Here is a 26648-nt window from a genome sequence, read left to right on the forward strand (position 1 = left end):
CCACCCGCCAGGTGTTCACAGTACCACCCGCCAGGTGTTCACAGTACCACCCAGGTGTCCACAGTACCACCCACCAGGTGTCCACAGTACCACCCGCCTGGTGTCAACAATACCACCCGCCAGGTGTTCACAGTACCACCCGACAGGTGTCAGCAATACCACCCACCAGGTGTTCACAGTACCACCCGCCAGGTGTTCACAGTACCACCCGACAGGTGTCAGCAATACCACCCGCCAGGGGTTCACAGTACCACCCGACAGGTGTCAGCAATACCACCCGCCAGGTGTCCACAGTACCACCCGCCAGGTGTCAGCAGTACCACCCGCCAGGTGTCCTCAGTACCACCCGCCAGGTGTCAGCAGTACCACCCGCCAGGTGTCCTCATTACCACCCGCCAGGTGTCCGCAATACCACCCGCCAGGTGTCCACAGTACCATCCCCCAGGTGTCAGCAGTACCACCCGCCAGGTGTCCTCAGTACCACCCGCCAGGTGTCCACAGTACCACCCACCATGTGTCCACAGTACCACCAGCCGAAGTCCACATAACCACCCGCCAGGTGTCCACAGTACCACCCGCCAGGTGTCCACAGTACCACCAGCCGAAGTCCACAGAACCACCCGCCAGGTGTCCACAGTACCACCCGCCAGGTGTCCACAGTACCGCCCGACAGGTGTCAGCAATACCACCCGCCAGGTGTCCACAGTACCACCCGCCAGGTGTCAGCAGTACCACCCGCCAGGTGTCCACAGTCCCACCCACCAGGTGTCCACAGTACCACCCGCCAGGTGTCCACAGTACCACCCGACAGGTGTCAGCAATACCACCCAGGTGTCCACAGTACCACCCGCCAGGTGTCAACAATACCACCCGCCAGGTGTCCACAGTACCACCCGACAGGTGTCAGCAATACCACCCAGGTGTCCACAGTACCACCCGCCAGGTGTCAACAATACCACCCGCCAGGTGTTCACAGTACCACCCGACAGGTGTCAGCAATACCACCCGCCAGGTGTTCACAGTACCACCCGCCAGGTGTCCACAGTACCACTGCCTGCGCTCTCCATTGCCAGACCGTAAACTCAGTCACACTGTCATATTTCTGTACGCTTTCAAAAGATTCCTTTAGAATACAGTTGCCAAGAAATAGTTCTTAGTACTCCAAATATATTGTAATTTTGTACAACACATGGCCATGGTTATTATTGTATATATGGAATACGTGTTCGAGATATTTATTACGAAAATGGGTTATACAATTTTTTTATATTTTAAGAGATATTTCATTCAGGCATATATTTTTTAAAAGCTTTGGTAAGATAAAATATTATTCATCAATTTGACTTAATATGCTTATTATGATACGTAGTTAATACTAGAAAGCTATTTAGGGGACGGTTCCCAAATACATTTAACTATCGGTGGTACTAATTTTTAGTGATGCGGTTGTTTCCATGTAAATGTACAAATACGCCTTGTTGGTACTGACCAAATTTTGAAATTAATTCAAGCGATGGGTAAGTTTTATAGCCTAAAAATGTTAGAGACATAATGACGTCTTTTAGTTGCATGACAAAGTTTCCCACTTTTTTTATATAAAAATTACTTTAAAGTTAGAATTGCACCGCGGAATTTTATTTTACGCCCGTGTACCTTAACGCCGAATCCACAAGACTAATAGTTTGGCTTCAATTTTTTTTCTTCAAAACCTTCAATCCTATTGTAATTTGATATACATACAATAACTTTTGTGTCGCTACGAATTTATACTTTGTTAAATTCGTTTCTCGCATAGCCAATGGCGAACGATCCAACTATATATACTACGGCAAGGTTGGCATCACCAAGTCACGGTCACAGCGGTGTTCTTCCGGGAGGAAGTCAGCGCGTCAAGTTTTCCCGCCTCTCGCGTGTAAACAGAACCACCCGCGTTTTAACGACACCTACGGCCGCGGGAACAGCTGATGGGGCCTCCCCCCCCCCCCCCCCCAGAAATACGACAGGGCCGCCATACGGGGACGGCTGTCGCTGCCTCCCTTCCCGGAGTGCGTTGTCCCGGCCCAGGAAAACATTGGGCGAGGTCCCAAATAGCGCCGCTCCCAAGATAGACGCGGGTAATCGCAGCGACGGCAGCGCGCCCCGCGGGACGCCTGGGAATTAAGGAGGCGGACTTGTTTAGTCTGTCGCCGCGAGATGGCGCTCGCTCGGGGGGGCTGAGCATTTGTCGCCAGGCGGCGGTCTGCGGAGACGCGTGTTGTTTGTGGAGCTAGAGGGGCCGGGGGTGGGGTGTAGGCGAGGCACGGAGGGAAAATAAAACAACAACGTATCCGAGTTAAGTCTTATTTAGGTAACACTGTAGTTCCGTTGATGACGATCCCTGGCAGTCAACGGCGTTGTCAGGGTAGAGCCATATGATATGCCGGGGACGCACCACAATGCCGAAATACACTAACGCCGAAAAATGTCATTGCAGGACTACCACAAAGGTTAGGTTAGGTTAGACTAGGTTAGGTTAGGCTAGGTTAGGTTAGGCTAGGCTAGGATAGGCTAGGTTAAGTTAGGTTAGGTTATATTACGCTAGGTAAGGATAGGTTAGGTAAGGTTAGGTTTGATTGTGGTATTTCGGCGTTAAGGTACATTTTAGAAACACACACAAATTCATTCAGTTGTTATTTCGGCGTTGTGGTACACAGCAGTTTTCTAGCTGTCGGCGTTGTGGTCAATTTTGACATTCGGCGTTATGATATTTCGGCGTTGTGATAACGACCCAGCCATGCCTCCTCCTCCCCCCCCCCCCCCCCAACCAAGCACCAGATTTCTCCCGTAATAATAACGCATCCCATTAACCAGCCAAAAATCACTTAAATATTTTCTAACTTATGGCCACTGAATATGCAAACGTCGACTAACAAATCTTTTGATTTTGCGGAGAAAAATGTTAACTTGTATATGTAATGATCCTGCTCAGATAAACGCTAAAAAGACTTGAAAAAAATAAATAAATAAACCCCGTCTTTTGGTCCTGATTTTTGACAAGGAATTTTATTAAATTACTTGCTAAAATTCATTAAATAGTTAATACTAAAAAAGGTTTTTCTCGTCCAAATTGTGTGCGACCAGGAGCAGCCAATGGCGGGCAACAGCCATAACCGGCGACTTGTTTGTGGATTATAATCTGGATACAGAAAATAAGGCGCAAAATTTGACTAGAGAACTGTAAAATTCACTTTATTGTTGGGCAAAAAAGCTAGAATATGTATAATTCGCATTTTGATATTTGCATCGGATCACGGGTTGCTAGATACGCTTCGAACTAGAAAACCCCGAGAGAAAAAAAAAACATGAACCAATTGAACTCAACCAGCGAAGATCATAAAATCTGTAAGCATATATCCTGGTTGAGTGAAAATCATTATATTATATAATTTTTATTGGTTTTAAACTTTTAAGCCTTTTATTGTTATGGTGTATATATTATTGCATTTATTTTAATGTAACTTTTTTTTAATTTTAAAAATATGCCCTTTTAAAATCTTATTATTTAGTATAGTATTTTAGCTCACGTTATTTTAATAATATTATCTAATTAAAATGAAAACTATATAATGGTTATGATTTGCTTTATGATAATATCCAGGGAGAAATGTATAAAATAAACATGTAAATATTCATTCAAAATCTTAAATCTCAAAGTTTTGAAGTTTTTACACTAGTTGCATTCAAAAACGCGCGTGTTTTTATATACCTCAGCCACATCTGTGGTAGGTAAAATATATATAGGTAAAAACATAGATTTTTCATATTTTCATTGCAATAGAGTGACCTATAAAGAGATATATAGATATAGGTATATAGTGGAGAAGATAGAAAGTATAGAGATATATGGGGATGTATATATAGAGAGATATAGCGAGATAGAGAGAGACTGAGAGTAGGAGAGAAATAGAGAGATGCTTTGTGTATGTGTACCTACTTCAAACAAATTAAGGTCTCCTTGGCGAAACCCTTCCGCTTAGTGAAGCTCGCAGCTGCTGCTAGCGAACTAAAGGCCGCTAGTAACAGTTTAGTTTAGAACTTCGTCAATAGATGGCGTTGCCTTGAATTTGTAACGCGCTATATTTTTTTGTGCATCCGTCACGTCTTGCCTAGGTGTTACCTGCCTTCCCACAAAATGAAGCTGAAGATTGGCGTCCCGGTTTTGCTGATGCGTAGCTTTGATGCACCGATATAGTACAATGAATGGGACCAAGGGCGCCCGTACCTATGGGCAGGGTGAGTCCGTGGCTCCCCCTAGCTTTCAGGCAAAGAAACAAATTAGGTGTTCTTGAGCATTCTGGGCAAATTTTGAGTCCTTTAAGACCGTTTTCGGCCATTTTTTTTTCATTTGTGATGATTTACCCCCCTCCCCGTACAAATTCTGCCCACCCACCCCCCCTTACAAACTTTCATATGAACGCCCTTGAATGGGACTTAAAAATATTAACTCCCCGTTTTCCAAGTGTTATGTTATACAGGCTTGAAACTCGGTAGTGATGTTCCTTGTACAGGATGAGCAGAAAATAAGTATACAAAATCAAAAATTCATAAAATCTAAACGGTACAACATACAGGCTGCGAACCTTATATAGTTCACAGAGAATCTCTGGAAGTTTTTTTTTTTTTTTTTTTACGTATAGACTATGTACTATGATGTGTTTAGCCCGGGGCAACGCCGGGTACATCAGCTAGTTTCATATGAAAACAGAATGTGACTTCTAAGAGACGGGGCCACGCCCGGAGACGCCCCCCCCCCCCCTCCACCGTCCAGGGGAGACCCGCAGACCGAGTTCGCCCAGGCGACAGTCGCGGTCCGGGGATCGATACTACAGCTGAGCCCTCCTTTCCCCGGGGGCCGCCTAAAGCCGCGCGCCGCCTGCGCGCCCCACATCGGCAACCCTCCGGCCGTTATCCTCCCCCTCTCCCGCAACCAAGCTCGCGATTCAATCAATTATGCGTCAACCAATCAAAGGGTAATCGAAATTAAGTTAACTTTAAATTCCAGTACGCAATATGTAATTGTGTTCTTTAATTTTTGTAAGTTTCAGGAGCTGATGGGCCCGCCGGAAGTGACGTACATAATCCAAAAATGGCCGCCGGGAAATGTCGTAATCCAAGATGGCCACACCGCGAAGCCTTGAATCTCGGACACGCGCGACCCGGTGTTCCCCAATACGAGCGAAACCTACGAACTTTGCCAATTAAAATGAAATCTAAGGATGAAACAGACCAGTAAAGGTAGGCATTAAAAAAAAAACCTTAGCCCATTTCAAACACAGGCTGGAAAAAATAAACATCTTCGGAAAACCTACTTAACCACGATTACTTCTTGACTGGTTTTAATGTGAATATTATCGTGTTTTAGCAACACCGGATTTCTTCGAGTGTTAAAAATACTTTCCAGCACATGTATGCCTACGTTTAATTTCTAGCTACTTGTAAATTATCTTTTTCGTTAAATTTCGCGATGGTTAACTCTTTCATCGAACAATAAGTTAAAGCTTGATTCTGTTTTCTATCTCATTACCTATTATATCATTTATTATATTTATGTCACGCTTATTTTTTTGACGTGACAACGTCTAATAAATCGATGAACGCCGTCTGCACGCACGAAAAAACGTCCCGTTACACACATTGTCCCGTTACGCTGTGTCCCGTTACGCTCATTGTACGCTTGCGCCGCATCTATCTCTCTTCCACTCGATTGGAACAACCATCGATTTGACTTTTTCGAGGCACATTAAACTTGAAACACTCCCATTCGTTTCCGACTTTTCGTATCATCGTCCTATCCTTAACAGAATAACACAGATTGGAAGAAGTTAAATAGCAAACATGTACAAAAGTTATCGTTAAAATAATCTCTTCGTTAAAGTAATAAACATATTTGAATTAATGAGTGCAAATAAAAGTAAATTTATCAATTAAATTGTATATTTCATTTCACTCCTTTGTATCCATACGAAATAGTGATAATTCAATAAAAATGATTCAATTTTATTCATAAAAGTATGCAATCATTCCATCAATGTTTTGTTATGACGTCACGTTAAACTATCGTCCGTAAACCGACTTTACAGGCAACCAAATTTTTTTGTTGTAAAATACAGAAACAAGTGGTTGAGTGTGAGAATATGCGTATCGCCGTAACCTCGCCGCCAGTGAAGTTAGATATCTGAACAAAATAAGGATGGGACCTTTGTATATATATACTGTATAGAAGTCGCATGTGTATAGGATTTACTCTACGTTTTTCTGGAGTGTATGATGAGCAGCTTGGGAACTTCATCACTGCAGTGCGCTGCCGTAACGCCTTGTATCGTCTTAGGTTGTTATTTACACGTTAGAGCGCAGCATTGTCACCCGCTGTCATTCCCCGCACCACCCACCCAACATTCACTGCAGCTCAAGGTCGTTCAACTGGAATTTGTGCGTCACAAAACTGTAGGGATGAGAGGAGGGGAGAGGGTGGTTGGAGGTCAAAGCATGTTTGAGGGAGGGTGGGGAAGGGGTGTTTGAAGAGTTCGACACTTGTCCGCTAGGGACCACCACAAGCCGATGCCCTAGAGATGGTGGCGATTGCGGCGGTGAATTAACCAACTACCTCAAACCGTATTAGAAATTTTAACCTGGGCTGGCGACTTCTATACAGTATATATATATTCAAAGATGGGCCGCTCTGCAGCAGCGGGGCAAGCCGCGGCGGGTTATCTTATCTCGCGGTCTCTCGGGGAGCGGATAAGCGCGCGGGCTCGCCAGTCGACGCCCCGCCATGCCCCGCGCGGGGTCTCCTCCTCCTCAACAGCCGCCGACATGATCCTCGGCGTCAGCAGGTGTCTGCGCGTGGCGCACCTCGTCTGCTGCGGGGCCATCATCGTGAGTGTCCGCCGGGAGCCGAGCGAACACTTCTTCACCCGCGTGTCAGCCATCTCGCGTGGGTTCGCGTCCAGGGCCGGCGCGTCCGTGCGGGCTTTGAATATATATACACTGTATAGAAGTCGCCAGCCCAGGTTAAAATTTCTAATACGGTTTTGAGGTAGTTGGTTAATTCACCGCCGCAATCGCCACCATCTCTAGGGCATGGACTTGTGGTGGTCCCTAGCGGACAAGTGCCGAACTCTTCAAACACCCCTTCCCCCTCCTGTTGAACGACCTTGAGCTGCAGTGAATGATTGATGAGGGGTGCGGGGAATGACAGCGGGCGACAGCGCTGCGCTCTAACGTGTAAATAACAACTAAGACGATACAGGGCGTTACGGCAGCGCACTGCAGCGGTGAAGTTACCAAGCTGCTCATCATACGCTTCTGAAAAACGTAGAGTAAATCCTATCCACTCGCGACTTCTATACAGTATATATATTCAAAGATACAGGCGAACTAGGCAACCGCCCAGGGCGCCAAGTAGCTGGGGGCGGCGCAGCACGACACATAACAGCTCATACAACATGTTTAACGACTATTGAAACTAGATGAAAATGGATTTTTGTAACAGTTTGGTATGTTTATATTGATATAAGTAATTATTTAAAGTCCACGGTGACCTGTTTATGATTTGTAATAAGTAAAAAAGTAAAAAAAAAAAAAATCAAGCCTGCTTACATTTGATTGTTGACAAAATCTTAGGCTTACGTGATGTATTTTGAGACAAGGAAATTTTTTTTGGGGTGTCCGGCTGGGGGAGGGGAGGGGGGGAGGGCGTTAAGGTTTTTCGCCTAGGGCGCCAATTTACCTTGCACCGGCCCTGTTCGCGTCACCGACATACATACTACTGACGCAACACCAAGATCATTTTCACACGTACATTTGACGTGGAAAATGATGTCATATTACTAGAGACCTGAAAAATCATCTGGTTCACTTCGTGTTATGCTAAAATTCAAATAATTATACCTTAGTGCGGCTTCTGCCATTGGTTCACTGTTAATCTGGAGGACTGAGGGCCGATTAGAGACCCTCACTCATAGAAGTGCCGAATCACAGGCCACCCAGTCGTGACGTCTCACAAGTCAGCAGCCAATGAACAGTTGGCATTTGCCCGAGTGTGTAGAGTATAGTATTGGAGTTTATCCTGAAGTTCATTGAACCCGCGAATTTTTCCGGTCTCTACATATTACACATTAAAAACTAAGTTTAAGTTTTCAAGTAACTTGGCTTCTGAGTTGTAGCCGCGTCCTTTGGCGAACAATTCAACGACGTTTCGGTCGACATTGCAGTCGCCATCATCAGGGTAAATTGATCCCTGATGATGGCGACTTCAATGTCGACCGAAACGTCGGTGAATTATTCGCCAAGGACGCGGCTACAGTCCAGAAGCCAAGCTACTTCAGACATTGGCGCGAAAGCCTGCGAACATTTTTTTAAGTTTTCACTTCTGTCGACAGTCCCCGCGACTGTCTTTTTTTTTTTCTTTGCTAATGGAACACAAATATTCTTGCACGAAAAAAATTAACTGCTCCTTTTTGTCGTTTGTACTAAAATGTATTCTCTGGAAACGTTCGTCATGGTGGAAATGATCAGGTAGGTACTAAAGGCCAAGATTTTTGGTATTTCGTGGTTTTGGAAAAATATATGAAATGACATTTCGTCCTTTTAAATGTGTTTGGTGGATGGCTGTTAGAAAGTTTGAACTATGGATATATTCTTGGTTACACAACTAGTAAGTACTCCATTAGAACACTCTTACGTCTAGACACACACGCATTAAAGATCGATTTTATACCGAATTGCGTATCATTGTAGAATTTCGTGTGGAATCACAGCAGGAATGAGTTTTTTTTGAATACCTTTACATAGTTGGCAACGTTTTATCTATCAAGTTTATTTGCAAGATAGGCACCACCATGGCTTGTGATCGAAATATTCCCGTGTGAACATCAGGCGGATAAGATAATGTACGGTATGTGTTTGTGTGTACAGATATCTATGTTTTAACAGATAAATCAAAGATAGTTGTAGTGTTGTCACCTTGGGACAATGAAAGTAAGACTTTACCGGCTTCTCAAATTTTTTCTGGTTTATTAACAAATACGGTTCTGAAACAAACAGAAATATAAACCTTGTCCAACGATGGCTTGTAACTACTATCTCAAGCAGGAAAATTTTTTGTTCATTCATTTAAAATCACAGTCTTCCCTGAATTCATACTTGACAATTAAGTGGAAAATTTTCGATATAATTACAGAATTCCACCCCTAAGGGGGTGAAAAAGGGGTAAAGATAATTAACGAGATCTTTGAAACTAATCAAGCCAAAGAAAAGCTAAACGATACCAATAATTACCATACAAAGCCATCCAAAAGAAAAACTTAAATTTTGCGAAATAAAAAATTCTTTAGGAGTGAAAAATGGGTAAGTATGTTTTAAAGATGAATAATAATATATTCGAATTTAATTAAGCATAATAAATAATATTGGGTACCATTAATAAACATACGAATACAAACAACCACAAATTTTTATTTTATTTTGCGCAATCAACCCCTATGGGATGAAAGAGTGGATGTTATTAAGATTAATAATTATATCTCTCAAAATAATTGAGCGCAATAAATGATATTGGTACTAATAATAAACATACGATAAATATCAAAACACAATTTTTATAGGGTAAGTATGTTTTTTTATATTAATAATTATATCTCCGTGTTATATTGAGCGGAACAGATGATATTGGGTATCAATAATAAGCATACTATAACTATCAACCACATTTTTATTTTATTTTGCGAAATTGAACCTCTAATGGGTAAAAAGGGTTAGATTTTTAAAGATTAATAATTATATCAAGCTTAATAAATTATATTGGGTACCACTATTTAAAAAACGATAACTACTAAACCACCATTTTTTTTAGAATTATCCCCTTAAGAGGTGACAATGGGTTAAGTATGCTTTTAAGATTAATCATTATAGCCCCGAATATAATTAAGGGTAGGAAATGATTTAGGATTCCGTTAATAACAATGCGAAAAATGCCAACCATAACTTTTATATATTGCAAAATTCAACCTCTAAAGCATAAAAAGGGGGAAATAATTTTTTTTAAGAATAATTAATATATCTCAGAATTTACTTAAGCGTAATGAATGATATTGGGTACAATAATAAAAATACGAATACAAACAACTACAAATTTTATATTTTGAGAAATTAACCCATGTTAATGGTTTATCCCATAGTTTGTAATTTTTTTTTTGGGGGGGGGGGGATTTGATTTTGATTATTTTTATAATTATTCTGTAATTTTTTTTCTGCGATTTTTGCTGATGCTAAGGAAAACATTTCAGTTTTCACAGTGAGTTCCTGATTATTTCTGCCGAAATATTGATGATTTTCTCCGCGTGCTCCTGATAATTCCTGGCTAGACATTTGTTGATGATCTCCGAATGCTTCTGGTTATTTGTGTGAAATCAATCTCTGCAGAAATTGGTAAATTTCTGCTACTAAATCAGCACTTACGGAATTTTTATCAGGTGTAATTTAAACAAAAATATCAGAAGAAGTATTTAGAATAAAAATAGTGTGTAACTAGTCGCACACCCTGTGAGAGCGCGCGCGTGGCCGCACAGGTGCTGGCCAGCGTGATGGTGCCGCTGTGCGTGCTGCTGTGGGACACCTTCAGCGTGCTGTCCGAGCTGCTGTACAGCCAGGTGGCGCTGCTGCCCGCCGCCACGGGCGTCGTCTCGCTGGCGCTGTTCGTCTTCTCCCTCGTCGGCATCTGGGCGGCCGCCGCGGGCAGCGTCGCCGCCTTCAGGCTCGTGAGTGGCCTCCGACCCCTCCTCTCCACCGCCGGCCTGCAACCATCCTGCGGCAAGGGTGCCTCCCCGCAGAAATTACAACAAGGAATGCGCGCGCGTGGGTTTCATTAACAGGGACGCACCACAACGCCGAAATGCCAATTTGACCACAACGCCGACAGCTAGAAAACTGCTGTGTACCACAACGCCGAATTACCACAACGCCGAAATACACTAACGCTGGAAAATGTCATTGCAGGACTGCCACAAAGGTTAGATTAGGTTAGGCTAGGTTAGGTTAGGCTAGGCTAGGATAGGCTAGGTTAAATTAGGTTAGGTTATATTACGCTAGGTTCAGTTGTTATTTCGCCGTTGTGGTACACGGCAGTTTGCTAGCTGTCGGGCGTTGAGGACAATTTTGACATTCGGCGTTATGGTATTTCGGCGTTGTGGTAACGACCCGTTTTAACCCCCACAAGCCATCTCTGGATACGGTGCTTGTATGTTGTGTACCGACCTCATTTTGGCCTACATGTATGCCTTAAGCAGATTTTTTTTTTTTAATTTTCGTCAAGTAGTTTTGAAGTATACGTTTATCAACCAAATTCCATAGCCCCTCCTTTTTTCCGGATCCACGCCCATGTTCTATGGGATAACATATAAATTCAATGTGTGGTGTGCGATTAAGAAACAATATTTCTCTGAAAAAAAATGTTATTTATAAAAACCAACTAACTTTTTTTTTATTAAATCTAAGAAAAATTACTATGAAAGAATAAATTATGGCCCATTACCGGGTGTCACGAGCGCAGGCCGTTATGTCCATGTGCTTGTCGGGGCAAGGTGATTCTGCGATGGTTTCCCATTGCCTTCCACGGAAAGACTATAAACAGATGTTAAAAATAATCATTTAATATTTTTTTTTGTGAGTGCATAATGGTTTCATAGAAGTTATCCTACACGTGTAAACAAAGACGGATAACGCACGAACGTTCGCCTGTCGATGCTTCTGTTTGCTGAAAAGTTGTTCGCCGTGGGCCGGGAGTGGCTCGGTGACCACTGCTTCTGACGCCATCGAAGACGATGAGGGTTGAGATGATGATGGAGTGAATGGTCGGGGTGAATGGTCTGGGGGGGGGGGGGTGGAGAGAGAACTGCAGCACTCAGATAAAACCCACCGACTCATAGCGACGTCCGCCACGTTTCTCCTCACTTACAAAAATATCTGGGTTCAACCCCGCTGAAAATCGAACCCGGATATTCAATGGCTTGTAGTTATGTTTAATCAATTGTCAGAGGAAATAAAATCTATAAAAAAAAAAAGATAGAAGGGTGTTTGTTGTTGTTACTAATGAAGACCAACGGTAAAAGTTTAAAAACTGGCGTGTTAGATTTTTTTAAGATTTTTGTATTTAGCCCTAACTACTTAAAGTTTGGCCAACCTTGATTTAAAATGTAGTACCAGAATTTCGATAACGAAACATAGCTATGTTCCCCTCATTTAAGAATTTTCAGTTGTTTTAGCATAGCAGGAAAATAAATTGTTTTAATGTGATTAAATTATGTACCTATAGACGTTTATATGATTTGATTACATAAGCAAACATCTGAAAATGCCTTGCTTGGTGACTGTCGCCAATATTTGAAAGTGGATAAATGAGGCACTCTGACACATTTTTACACTTATTTTTCCTATTAGATGAACAATTTTTTTTAAAAGCTAGGCTTCCACATCACGTGTCACAAGAACTTAAAAGCATTTTGCGAAGAAGTCATTTATTTAGCATCTTAGTTCATTCTACTTCACTATTTTCATACGATGAAGTTTTTCCCCCCAATTTTTAGGACGACCTATTTAGGAGGAAACAAACCTGGACTTACTGGGATAATGCATGAAAAAAAAAATTATTTTGTTTAAAAATAAGCTATTTACAAAGATTATGTTGTAACCAAACTTATGTTTTGATATCTAGTCTATACTTATAGATAAAGAAAGCTTCAGTTTGCATCAAAATAGCAAATGAAATAGTTAATGACTAAATAAATTACTATTGGTATAGAGAAAAGTTTCTGCCAACAATAGAAATTACAAATACTGTGAAGAAGAAAAAACAATCTTTACTAGCGATAATCGCATTTAATGGAGAAATGTATTGTTTAGTTATGGATATTTCTTCTTTGCCACAAAGAAAGTGGTTTCACATTGCGGAACACTGCGAGGTGTTGCTGTGGCGGTCAGTACATGCGCTGTGTGGCGTTGCAGTACACATCCTCGCTGTTGGTGGTGTTGCTGGGCAAGTTGCTGTGGCTGACCATGTCTGCGAGCATCCAACTGGACTTCATCGCCGCCTTGGAGTTGGCCTTCGACTGGTACATGGAGCGTTATCAGTTCCAGCCGTCTGTCATGGACCGTCTCCAGTGGCGGGTGAGTGTTGCCTCCTTCCAGAGGTCCAGATACATCGGCATCCCACCCCAGGGTGGCTGTTTGCTCTCAGTTCCAGAGAATACTCCAGCATTTTCATGTTATTGAATGGTTCTTGCAATAGGGAAAATTATTTTTTTTGACATACGCCATTGCTGGTTATACTGTATGTCATAAGCAAGAGGGCGCGGAAGACTATCATCCTTGAAGACTACCATAATGGAAGTATTCCGCCTGGCCTCTTCGAAAAAGGCGGAAAAGTACCATAACGGAAAACTGCCATACGTTCAAAGGATGAGACGGAATTCTGCCATATTTTCGTATACACTCTATGGAAAGAGTACAGCGGCATTGCCCTCGAAATAGTGTATAGAATACTCGGTAGGTAGCTGTTTCTCAGGTTAACTTTAAAGCTTACAGATAGCGCTTCTGACGGTGATAGTTGCAATAACAAATAACGTCCAGAACGCGGACGAGGAGAGAGAATTGTTTCCAAAAATGATTTTTATAGGGAGCAGCACTGTATTCTTATTACGACGATTTAAAAAAAAAATACATATGGTAGTTTTCCATCCACGATGGAGAATTCTGCCAAACTAAAATGGAGTATACAAAATAAATATGTAGATTATAAAAGTTGTAAATAACTTTTTGGTTAAGTTTTTTTTTACCAATGAGTGTTTCTAAATTATTCAAAAAGAGTTATAATTTTTTACAGATTTTATAGTTACTAATGGTTTTAAAAGTGTCACTAAATCTATGTATAATTGCAAGTTGAAATTCTTAATCCAAACCGAGATATTATGTCTGAAGCATCAAAATTGGTAATAAAACGAATATAATAAAAAGGTCTATCACTGATTGAACTTCTAGTAAATGGAACATGCAAATTAAATTTATATAGGAGTGTAGAATATTTAAAAGGATTTTATAAGGCAGAAATTTTAAAATATTAATTTAAGATTAATTCAATTCTATTACAATCAAAATTAGTTATTTAATTCCAAAGTACGTCACAATATTCTACTTCATAGCTAATCAATTTGAAGAACACAGTATACAATCAGGTAGTGATGCAGAGAAAGTTATAAATTTAATAAGACCTAAGATCTTCAAGTTCAACTAATAGTATTATCTACATGTTGGTGAAAAATAAAAAGGGGGTTGTCTGTAAAGTCGGTAATTTTACGTGATATCGTAATAAGAAAACATTGATGAAAACCTGCTTGATATTATATTAGATTTTTTCTCGCGGTGGTTGGCCGGTTCTTGCACGCTCGGCTCAGGCGGAACGTGACAATGAGTCATGATTTTTCGTGCGTGCAGCTGGCGTTCATCGATTTATAAGACGTTATCACGTCAAAAACTTGGCATCCACTATAACAAGAAGTGGATACCGCGTTTAATGTCATAATTCTAATTAATTGAATTAGTTTTTTTTACTAAATGCCATACAATAAATGCTATCGCAATTCAGAGACGTTTAGTGTTTGATTTCCCATCTGCTGTTGGTTTCACAGCAAAATCAATCCTCAATTTTTCCATGTTTCGTGAAATATTTGCAGAAAATGTTGTTTTATAATAATGTTCCACTCTTGGTTAATTGGTAAAATGAAACAAAGACGTAATTGTGTTTCTATATTTAAGAGGCCGTGTCAGTAAATGTTTATTTCCAATATTCTGCTCTAGAAGTTCTCTCTTTTAACAGTGAGATTTAGTGGCTTTTTCAACCGAAGGAACTGTAGCCGCAGCGCGTGATAAAGCTACTATACCCTTATCACAGGATTAGTGGGAAGGTTGACAGCTCGAGTTTACTCGACGAAAAATGTATCTGGTTCCTCGACAATCTGAGAGGATGACAATCTGACCGGCGGCTCACTAGGAAATTGCAGATGCAGGGATTCAGAATCAAGAAACCTCACTTTAACAAATGTAGTATGAGTCGTATCTAAAACTAAAACTAAAAATTTTAATACTTTAAACGTATCGGAATACAATTAATCTTCAAACATGTGGTAATTATTCTTTATCTGGATGTAATAGTCCGTGAAAAATAATGTTAGTTGACATTAAAAAGTATACGAAATTCATCATGTAACGTTTTAAAAGGATAATAACATAAATGCATATGCTTAGATATTGCATATGCATCACACACAATCTAAATACAATCTCACTTAAGTCAGACTACCTAATTTTTTACAATGCACCATCATACAGTTTAACAGAGGTAGGTGAACCTCTTATCGACGTTGTTTCAAAGAATTTAAATTTACAAATATTACTATTTATCTTAATACGATATGTAGCCTACCTTTATGAATACGAACATACAAAAAAAATATTGAATTTATCACATTACACAAGACTAAAACACTAACAAAACTTAATTTTATACATTGCTGTAGCATATTAGAAGACGAAATAACTCACAAGACTAACATTAAGAGGGCTGCATTACAAATTTACTTTACAGAGAAGAAAATATCCTTTCAGGATATTTCATTACCTCATTGATTACATAATACTGCCGTTGATGTGATCGTAGATATAAAGTATTTAAAAAATATATTCCATTATGTTTATGTAAATATTTTGAAAACGTTATTGCTTAAAGATGCTCATTATTTAAATAATAACGAATCTTTTACTTTTATGTACTGAACAAACAAAATACTTATAAGTTAATAAGAATAAGCTTAGTTGAGTAACATCTTCAATTTGTATTGAATTCAATGTACATATCGAAAATCATGTACAATGAATGCAACAGATTGAATTCAATAAATATTTGATCTTGTGAAACGGCCATAATATTGATGTAGATTAGGGACCGGAAAAATTCGCGGTTTCGACGGCCTTCAGGATAGACTGCACATTCCCCTGTACACTCGGGCAAATAACGGCAGTTCATTTGCTGCTGACTTGTTAGTCGTCTCAGCTTGTTTGTCTGTGATTCGATCCTTCTTTGGTTGGTGTTTTATAATTGGTTGAGATTCGTCCAGATGAACAGTAAGCCAATAGCAAAATCATCTAAAAGGTATATGTATTTGACTTCTAGCCTATCGCCGAATGAATCCGCGAATTTTTCCGGTCTCTATTAATTATAGATGCTCACATGCATCGTGAGAGTCCGTATAAAGCCTATTACAATTCTATAAGTATACATTAAAATGCTTTTAAAATATACATGTGTAATATAATTAAAACTTGTTTAAGTAAGATCATCACAAAAAAATGAAAATCCTTCAACAGTAAGTGATGTTTTATAAGATTTTAACAAAACACATCTTACAATAAGAGAATACTAATCATACCACATAATTCAACACAAAATATACATTCCAGTAGGCGCTACGTAAAAACAACTTCTATTTTTATGCTGATTACTCTGCATTGTTTTATATATATATCATTATTTCTAACTTTTAATATTCTCTACACATTAACTGAAATTACTTATTTACAGAGTCTTAGCTAATGTTGGTCTGTACCACATACAGTTCGTACGATATCTCTACGCAAAACACATACAGTTCATTATTAGTAATATCAATTATATTTCATGAACATAATGAAATTAGTATAGGCCCTAGGTTGTTCACTGTTAATTGAGTACTTCTGAAGTATTTTCATTGTGAGTTAACATACATACCAAATGCCATTCTTCCAGTAAAGTTACAAAGAAGACAACAAGATAATATAAATATGTATGTAGTACCATATTTTAAACTCCTATTAAATGAAAAATAACTCAATCTCTATTCTGGACTATTAAGTAATAATTTTTATTACTGTTATTTATAACTTAAATAAAATGACAACTAACAAATTAGTAAAAAATAGAATTACGTGCGATATAGTGTGACATTTGTACTTGGACGGCAAACGAATATAATAAAATGTCTATGACAATGTTAACTTTACTCATTATTATGGAAAGAAACAAAATGGGCAGATAAGCATATTCTACGCTGACATTTAAAAATGCTCAATTCAAAATGAACATTCCCTAGCAAGAAAATTTATTTTATATCACCACAAAAAATCAAACTGCGGCGTCATTTTCCCGATGACAAACAAAAAAGTTGTATGGTCGCGAATAATACATTCGTATAGCGTCACATCAGCGGAATATTCCCTTGGCATAAATGTGTGAAGTCTGTGGCACTTATGGAGAAGTAAACCTTCGCTCGAACACAAAAACAAATGAACGAACAGCTTTTTTTTTTTTGATAAGATGTGCAATCGGAGACCCCTGGGGTGGTTGAAGAGTGTCAGGTCCGTCGCCAGACCAGATAGTAAAAGCTCAGGGGCTGAGGATAGAAAAGGCATATCTCCAAATTATTAAGTATAAATGTTGTCATGTAATTGTTAAAGACTTGATTACACCCAGGTTTATAAACCCATCATGATCATGAAGACACTGATCGGAAGGTAATGTGCAATACATTTCAATGGCGTTTTCAGTTTTTGCTAAATAATTATAAATATAAGCAAAATTTCAATGTATCTGGACAAATCAAAATATTGATAATATTATTTTCATCACAGAAATAATATATGATATGATAACTAAATTTGAAAAAAGCGGTTATGTTAAATGTATTGTATACTTTCAGTAGGCAAAATTTCCGGCCCCTACCTCTTATAGACTTTGAGAAAAACTGCCTTTTAAAATAACATTGATATAGATAGGAGCGCAAATTTGTGACACGGCCTCTTAACGAAAGAAACATTTAAAGCCCTTATTTCAGGTTTTTCTTCTTCATATTTTTACAAATATAGATAATATTCTCTTCAAGAAAGTATATTGTTCACAATAATCATAACCCACTCTCACTTTTAATTAAATTAAATATCACAATATTTAGTAGGCTTTGTTTATATCGCGCCAAAGACAAACTGAAAGAAAAGAGTTCGTATATAGCGAAATGGTTTTCTTTACAATGTGCGAACTCTTTTCTTCCAGTTTGTCTTTGGCGCGATATAAACAAAGCCTACCTACTAAATGTTGTGAAATTGTATATATTGACAAAAATATTATTTTGCAAAATGAATAATGGAATAATCTTATCAAATTAGTGTATTGTCATCGGTCCTCGATAAATCTACAAAGTTTGAATGAAATCTGGACTTTTAAAGTGGGTCAAAATCGCACCCAAAGGAGTCGGTTACAAACATACATACAAACAAACAAACAAACATACATACATACAGGTGAAACTAATATAAAGCGTGTAAAATAGGCACGTAAGAGCTTGCACTATCGACGGAAAAGTGATATATATTAGATATTAATTGTGTTTAATTAAAATATGTGTGTGCTTACAACCATTAAATTATTTCAATTTACATTTTATTTGGTTTTAAAGTCACAGGTAAGTTAGCTTTATTTTGTTTTCTGACATCGCCGGAATTTTAGGTAGGTAACGATAGTAATAACCTTAAATCGATCAGTTTCTGAAGACTAAGAATTTAGATCACACTTGTTTTGTGAGCTTTACTTACCTATTGAGAAATATTCACATTATTTAAATACAACTATATTTTATACTCTTGCATAACAACAAAATAATACATGAAAATAACATTACATAAACTATTACCAATATTGTCCCATGTGGTCTAGTGGCTAGGATACCTGGCTTTCACCCAGGAGGCCCGGGTTCGATTCCCGGCATGGGAATTACTTTTTTTGTCATTAAACTATTTTGTTTCTTTTTAAGTTTTGTTATACTTACTAAATCATTTATAAAACTCTTTATAAGTTTGATGTAAAAATTATAAATAAGTAAAATTGGAAAATTCTTACTTAATTTTAAATCAAACATTCTATATAACATTTTTTAATACATTAATGTGATAAAAATGTCCGTAACATTTTCGCAATCCAATTTTTTCAAGTTACTTTACAACGAAAATAATCTTACAATTCAGAATTAACCACTTAATCGTTGTATCTAGCTACTTTGTAGTAGGAAGCAGCACATTCCAGTGCTTTACAACCTTAATCATAGTGGTGCACATAGTACCTGATAGATGGCAGGCTACGCTTCTAAGATTTAGTAGAGATACTAGAATTTATTCTGCCGCTAGACGAAAAAAGCGCCATTTTATATAGCTTTTAAATACTTCTATTTTGCTTCTGATACCAAAAACATTCAAATCAACAAAATAATATTAAAAAACTGTAATGTGTTAATATTCATTTTCCTTTAAAGTATTTATATGTTTGCCAATAGCTTGAAATATATTTGGTAATCTCGGGTATAAATAATAGATGTTTCAAAAATAATAATTATCTAATTTATTTCTCGAAAATTCTAAATAATTTCTCAACAAATACATTCAATCCATATAATAATATTAGGTTTTGCGTTCTGTCTACTTCTAAGCATATACATTACAGAAAACCAAATCTTTACCATGATTTGGTTTTCAAACAGCTCGGCAGGAATCAATTTGGTAATGTTCACAAACCTATGAAAACCCATCTAAAAGCATTTAGTTATAAATTAAGCTTCGTATAGCATATTACATAATTAAGTGGCATGCCTGTAGTAAGTTAAGATTGGCTGCTACAATACGATACTTTTTATTGTTATTCTTATTGTTAAGTCACGGATATATAGTATTAAAATCTCTTAGAGCCGTATTCCAAGACATTCGAGTTAGGTGGTACCTAGCGAATAAACACTACTGTGTTATGATTCAACCATAACCTAATCACAGATCTTATTCCAGAACGTGATCAAACTCAAAGCCTTTTAGTTAACAAAAAAGTAACAGATTTAATGAACTGTGCCATGCACGAGGCTGGAGCCTTAATTAAATGCATTCTAGCAATTGCTTGGCCTCCATCGATACATTTGCTATGTCATAAACATACAAACAGTAGCATTATCCCTCAAATTAAATGGTGTAATTTTATTTTTTCAAAGTACTTTTAAAGTTGATATTATTAATTTTTATGAACATTTAAGTGTACAAAATGTATTCTAGGATATTTTCGCGACCATAAAGGGTCATTTGACACAAAAATACACTTGGTACATCCCCCGATGATTAAAAAAAAAGACTATAAGTATGACGTCGTACCAACCATGGCCTTTAAGCCCGTGCTCCGCACCGCCAGTACCGTATCCTGTTTTCGGAGCGCGCCCCTCGCCCAGCCGGATTGAGTCAGGCGAGCGCCTCGGGCGTGACCCCAATAGACATAGTGAAATTTAAAGGTACGGAACCCCGGAGGCTCGAACCCATAATTCTTTAAGGGAAAAGCTATTAGCACGAAATTACTAATTACCCGACATGTAATAAGTGCGTCGTAGCCACTCCGGGCGAGTACACCACGCACGGAGCAGACAACAAACCTCATTAACAGTCACCGCGGCCACTGGCCTTAATTAAAATGCCCGTGACTATGATCAAGTCAGAATAGGAGAAATCCCTCTAAAACAATTCACAGTGGGACAATATGTTAGTAAATTTACAGTCGCCAACTTGATGTCACAATTTAAATAATTAAATACATTAAAACCATTGTTAAGCCTTAAGCACCCAATTACCAGGTGCTACATTTTAATTGGGCACCTGGAACATGTTTTAACTGGTAATAGAGTAAATTCAATTAATATAAGTTTTTTGACGCCGACTCACAAAGAAGAGAAAGTTTCTCTTCCTTGCGAGGCGGCCATGTTCGGCAGTCTCCAACCACTCCGCGCCGGGAACAGACGTGTGTCCGTGGGCAGTATCCAAGTTTTCTTTCTTTGATTATTTTATTCTATACTAAATCTTTAAATTTAAAACCTCTTATTAATTCATCGCTGCCCACGTCGACTCGGCGCGTATTTTACGGAACCGGGCCTATCCCGACCGTCTTCATCGTGATACCGCGACGTATCGTATCACAGAACGTACGGTACTGGCCGACTCCAGCGAAAGTGTTTATACTTAAGGACGCCGTGCATATGCCTGCCGGCTGCACACACGTAAGTGTTTCGCCGAATTTAGGAGCCTGCTCATAGAGCCCCCCTGCACCCGTTAACTTTCGGCGCTGGCCGTCTCCAGCGAGCATCGACCCACGTCCCGCGAGACTGCCGCGGTAATCATTGTCACGTAGTGTTGTGTTTAGTGTTGGTGAGAATTTTTGTAGCGGGACTGAACCGCGGAGCGGACTTGTAGAGTGTACCGTGTACCCACATGGACCTCCGGTGAAACTCACAAATTAAATGTATTCTCGCCAACTCGTATATCATTTTCCGTAATTCCCGGTCCTCCACACGGCCGAGCGGCCTTCACAGTCAAGCGTAGAACCATTCAGGTTACATTCAAGCCGTGTACCTGGCGGGGACGCGGGGGCAGAGTACCCACGACCCCACACCAACGGCCTAGCAGCCCGCTAGCCTGGCGCCCCTCCGGACAACAAGAACATCGCGACGCCCGTAGCGCCCGTCAGGTACCCCCCGGGCCTTTCACAGAGGTCGGATGACGGAAAGTATACGAGTTAATGGCCCCAGGTTCGGTTCAGCCATATGGACGAAATTAACGAAAAAGAAATCTTTGGGCAAGTGCAGAATTTGGGAAAGAGAATGGCAACAGATAGGACACTAATATCTGTTGCGTAACAATAAGGGAATGGCCGTGTCCTAACATTGAACATGGAATATGGTTAGTGTACAGGTGTATTTTTTTCAATACCTAAACCTAAATTTTTGTGTATTGGCATCCCAGACTTAATGAATGCTCTCTGCATTGGCATATTAACAAGGAAAAAATTTCTTTTTTCAATATAATCTCAAAAACGTTATGGCAGAAAAGTACCTATTGAAACCAATGAGCAATTTTCCTTTTCGTTCCTTCCATTTATGAAACATAGTAACAGGTATGGCTCCATGATGACTTTTCGGGAGGGCCTATAATACAAAGAAAGGATGCAGTTATAAAACATGATATTAAGGCTTCTTTCACACTGGCCATTGCGAGTGTGCCAATAGAAATGCTCCACACCATAGTCACATGAAACCAAACAGAACTATTCACGATTGGTGCATTCACGCCAGCAGTCGCCGGGGGTCATGTACGCACTGGCGTGTTTCTAATCAAGCCACTTCCTACAAAATAGCAGTTTATTCGAGTGATGGCAGAGTCAAGTTTCCACACCAAAAGGTTTATGTTAGAAGTGCAGGTGGAAATTGCAATCTGGGACATGCCTGCAAAGGAATACTCAGAGTTTAAAAAAGAAAAGTGTTTGTTAGAAATTGTTACCATGTTATTGCTCAATAAAAGATATTATAAATTCAATATCTTTTGTTTTGACTTCATTCCTTTCACAGTAGCCAGGCCCGTCGAGAGGGGAGGGGGGGGGGGGGAGCACGGGTAAAATCCCCGGGGCCCGACTCCCTTCAGATGGCCCGAGGCCCGTGCATAGTATGTCAACATTTGCGTTCTGAAAAGGCGATGGTAGATTTAAATGACTATTAAATGTATGTAAACTTTGCACTGCAATCATATGTTATTGTCTGAGACCTTTATTAAATATGTTATTGGATATTATTCCCTTAGTGATGGTTTTAAAAATCGCTTACTTGTCATAAAAAAACAGAGTAAATTATGTACTGTCTAGCAAGCAGCGAGCCAGCGACACTTGACTTACTGGACTGCTAGTACCTGGTGCTGATAACAGATGGCGTCACAGTGAGCTCTTGAGCATGTATGTCAAGTTGGCGAATTGGAATACCATTATAAATCTGGGGCACAGAAAAGAAAAGAAAAGGCTGCTCGGGACAAGATTTTTAGTCGTGGCCAGAGATATATTACAGGCTTTGTAGTTACAGCTAAATCGGAGGACAACAGATCAGACTTGGAAAAAGTTCATGATAGAAGCAATCAAATTGATGGTATTACTCATGGGTTAGATGACAATGTCATGACATGCAGCGTTATCTCCACTGTACAATCTGATAAAACTGAAAATGCTCTTAGCAGTGTCACAGAGAGTTCACGTGACGACCTTGTAACAAGTGCTAACACAAATGGTGGTAACTTGGAGAAAGAAGTACCCTACAGTTATCATGATTTGATGCATAGAGCAGCACCGCAGGAGGATTTTGCAGATGGCCACATCTTGATAGATTCAATTGGTAACTCATCTTCAAATCAAACAAACAAAGAAGACCCAACCATGGGGGAAAAACTGCTGGATTTTGATATTGGTCTGCTTAAGAAAAACCCTTCTTCAAATGATGTTGAAGATGCTGTTCGGCGAGGGCCGAAAGCAAACCCTAAGACACTGCCTACTGACGCAGGAGACCATGCATTCCCTGTCAATATTCTGTACTGCAAATTGAAAAATGGAGAAGTTTTGCCACGTGACTGGCTTGTATGGAGTGATGACAAACAAGCTTTATTCTGTTTTCCTTGCAGTTTGTCTAATAAGTTGCCGCCATCAAGTCGTTCTATTCTGTCGACTTCCATTGGTCGGGGACCCTGCAAAAACTGGAAAAGGCTTTATGACAAACTTCCAGAGCATGAAAGCAGCATCAATCACAAAAGCTGCTATGTAGAATGGCGCAGTTTGGAAATAAAGCAGGGTAAAGAAGTTACTGTTAACAAATAACTACTGCGCAATATTCAGTCTCAAGTTGAAGTTTGGAAACGATTACTCTGTAGGTTTCTCGATGTTATCATATTCCTTGGAGAACGTGGCTTGGCTTTTCGTAGGGAAAGTAATTTGATTGGCGATCCCAGAAATGGAAACCTTTTGGGAATATTAGAGTTGATAAGCCACTATGATCCATTACTTTCAGAACACTTAAAAAAAATAAAGGAATCTCAAATGTAACATAGACGACTTCAGGTGCATTATTTGTCTGTAGAAATTCAAAATGAATTCATTGAGTGCTGCGCTAACCATGTTATAGGCTGTATTTTAAAACAGAGAGAAGCTGCGAAGTACTATTCTATCATAGTCGATGCAACACCTGATTCAGCTCATATAGAACAAACAGTCTTCATAATACGTTATGTCTACTTGTGTGATGAGAGTAACAAGTATGTCATCTTCGAGAGATTTTTAGCTTTCGTCAATTGCAACCAAAAGACTGGTGCCTCCATTGCGGATCTAATAATTCAGACATTAGCTCATCATCGTATACCTATTGGTGAGTGTCGTGGTCAAGGATACGATAATGGCAGCAACATGAGTGGCATGTACAAGGGTGCTCAAGCTCACATTAGAAGGAAAATCCACTTGCCATCTTCTCACCTTGTGCATGCCATAGCTTGAATTTGTGTGGAGTTCATGCAGCCGAGAGTTCTGTTGAAGTTATAAAATTTTTCGGGGTGTTACAGAAGTTTTTCACTGTTTTTTCTGCAAGCCCTCAGAGATGGCAAATACTGAAGGAAAATACTAGCTGCTCTCTGCATAGCATGTCTACTACTCGCTGGTCTGCAAGAGTTGAATGTGTTAAGCCTTTTGCAACACACTTACCAGGAATCAAGAAGGCAATTGATCAGGCTCTTGACTTGGAAGTTCGAGCTGATTTAAATGGTATCCAGAGCTACCTGAAAATTTTGAGTGCATCTTAATGGGTTCAATTTGGTTTAAAGTCCTAACTTCTATAAATTACACCAGTTTGGTTTTGCAAGCAAGAGATGTTACACTGGATGTAGAAGTAGACAATATACAGCATTGATTGAAAACATTACGGCCATAAGAAATAGCTGGGATTCGATTTGGGCTGAATGTAAATGTGTTGCAGAATGTCTAAATATATTACCAGAGTTATCAAAGGAGCAATCAAAAAGAAAACAGTTGACGTGTCCCGGCACCGGGGCTGGTGATGGAGAGGCCAGTGGTGGGAGTGCACACTCCCTGGGGCTGGGTGACCTCAGTCGTTGCTGCCGAACAGCTCCTGGAGTCGGCAGCGAGTCCGGCGGAGAGGGGCCGGTGGTCCGCTAGGTCGGGCCTAGGTGGCCGTTACTTACCAGCCCTTTTACTGGGCAGAGAAAGGGGGGTTAGCGGAAGCCTTAGAGCGAGCACCCAAAGGCCGCTCCAAGAGGGAAGTGGGACTCTTAGCGCGAGCACCCGAGGGCCGCTCCAGGGGAGGTGATCTAGAGCGAGCACCCAAGGGCTGCTCCAGAGGGAAGGGCTGCTCCAGAGGGAAGGGGTTCTAGAGCGAGCACCCGAGGGCCGCTCCAGAGGGAAGGGCTGCTCCAGAGGGAAGGGGTTCTAGAGCGAGCACCCGAGGGCCGCTCCAGAGGGAGGAGGGAAGAGAATCTAGAGCGAGCAACCAGGGGCCGCTACAGAGGAGTAAGGTAAGAGAAGTGAGAGCAAGGAGAGTAATAACTTTGCCTCTGTTTTAAATGTTACAAGGTTTAATTGCCATTTACTTGGAGAGGGGCTCTAGCTAGGTAAAATGTGTACCTAACTTATATAGATCTCCTCCCTACACTGGTCACTGATACGAGTGACATATTTTTCCCCAATACAGAATACAGGTCATCCTGTGCCCTCCCCAGTAATTCACACACTAGGATATTATTTACTTATAACATACATAGCACTGACACACATTTTATATTATACAGTCATTAATAAATCCATATGCACTGATATAAACGTCCAAAAAATGCTTGCTGCCATCTATGGTATGTTTGCGGCACCACTCGTAGCCTATATCCCACGGCTGGTGTAGAGAAGCCTGTTGGGATACGGCTTTCTTTGCGAGGCGGCCATGTTGGTTGCAGAGAGAGGAGGCCGAGGGCAAACGCAGGACACGAAAATTCGCCCCCTCCCTCTGTGGCCTCGGCCTGGATCGTTGCACCTGCCAGAGGTCAGTACCCTGGGCTTCAGTCCCAGGGCTGACCTCCCTACACTGGCCACTGCACTATGCGGAGGTTAGTCGGTAGCGGGCCGGTCTGACCAGCCGGTCCCGTGGTCTGAGGGTTCTGGAGGCACAATCTTGTCCCGGTGAGGAGGGACTAGCAGGTTCCTGGGGTTGCCAGGTATTGTTGACAGATCTGTTTTCTGTCTCCATGGCAGCAGGTGAATCCTGTTCTGGGGAATCCATAGTCCTTGGTCTTGAAAGGACTCTCTATTCCAGTTGCACCTTGCTTTTATGGAGGCGTCGCTCCACGGCTGTCTCCACGACTGCATGGTTGATTTCCCCTTTGGAGTTCCTCCTTTCTGACGCCATTGAAAACCACTGCCTGAGTTATTTTGGCTCAGCTTGGTTGTGGCAGAGCATGGGGAAGGAGTTTCTTGGGGTAGCTGGTCCCTTTGCATCAACCCAACCAGAGGGTAGTCTCCTTGTTCTGTGCAGATTCCAGGATTAGGGTTAACACCACTTTGATTAGGGGTGTTCCAGTCACCCATTCCTTTGGTGCCCCAGTTAAGAGTTCGGCGGGACGTTCGTCCAAAGTGTATAGTTTTATCTTCGAAGTCCACT

General features: G+C 40.4%; 1 protein-coding gene and 1 non-coding gene across 2 annotated transcripts in view; both read left to right on the forward strand.

Annotated features, from left to right (window-relative positions):
• The first annotated feature begins 6801 nt into the window (after nucleotides 1–6801).
• Nucleotides 6802–26648, forward strand: part of LOC134533509 (uncharacterized) — a 29292-nt gene continuing 9445 nt past the window's right edge. The window contains exons 1-3 of the mRNA XM_063371033.1: nucleotides 6802–6915; nucleotides 10608–10796; nucleotides 13039–13200. Of these exons, the coding sequence (XP_063227103.1) occupies nucleotides 6853–6915; nucleotides 10608–10796; nucleotides 13039–13200 (414 nt within the window). The 5' untranslated portion in view covers nucleotides 6802–6852. The remainder of the gene's footprint in view (nucleotides 6916–10607; nucleotides 10797–13038; nucleotides 13201–26648) is intronic.
• On the forward strand, nucleotides 18815–18886 carry Trnae-uuc (transfer RNA glutamic acid (anticodon UUC)). The gene has a single exon. It is a non-coding gene; the product is annotated as a tRNA-Glu (tRNA).

This window comes from Bacillus rossius, chromosome 6 (genome assembly GCF_032445375.1).
Source record: "Bacillus rossius redtenbacheri isolate Brsri chromosome 6, Brsri_v3, whole genome shotgun sequence".
NCBI classification, from domain to species: Eukaryota; Metazoa; Arthropoda; class Insecta; order Phasmatodea; family Bacillidae; genus Bacillus; species Bacillus rossius.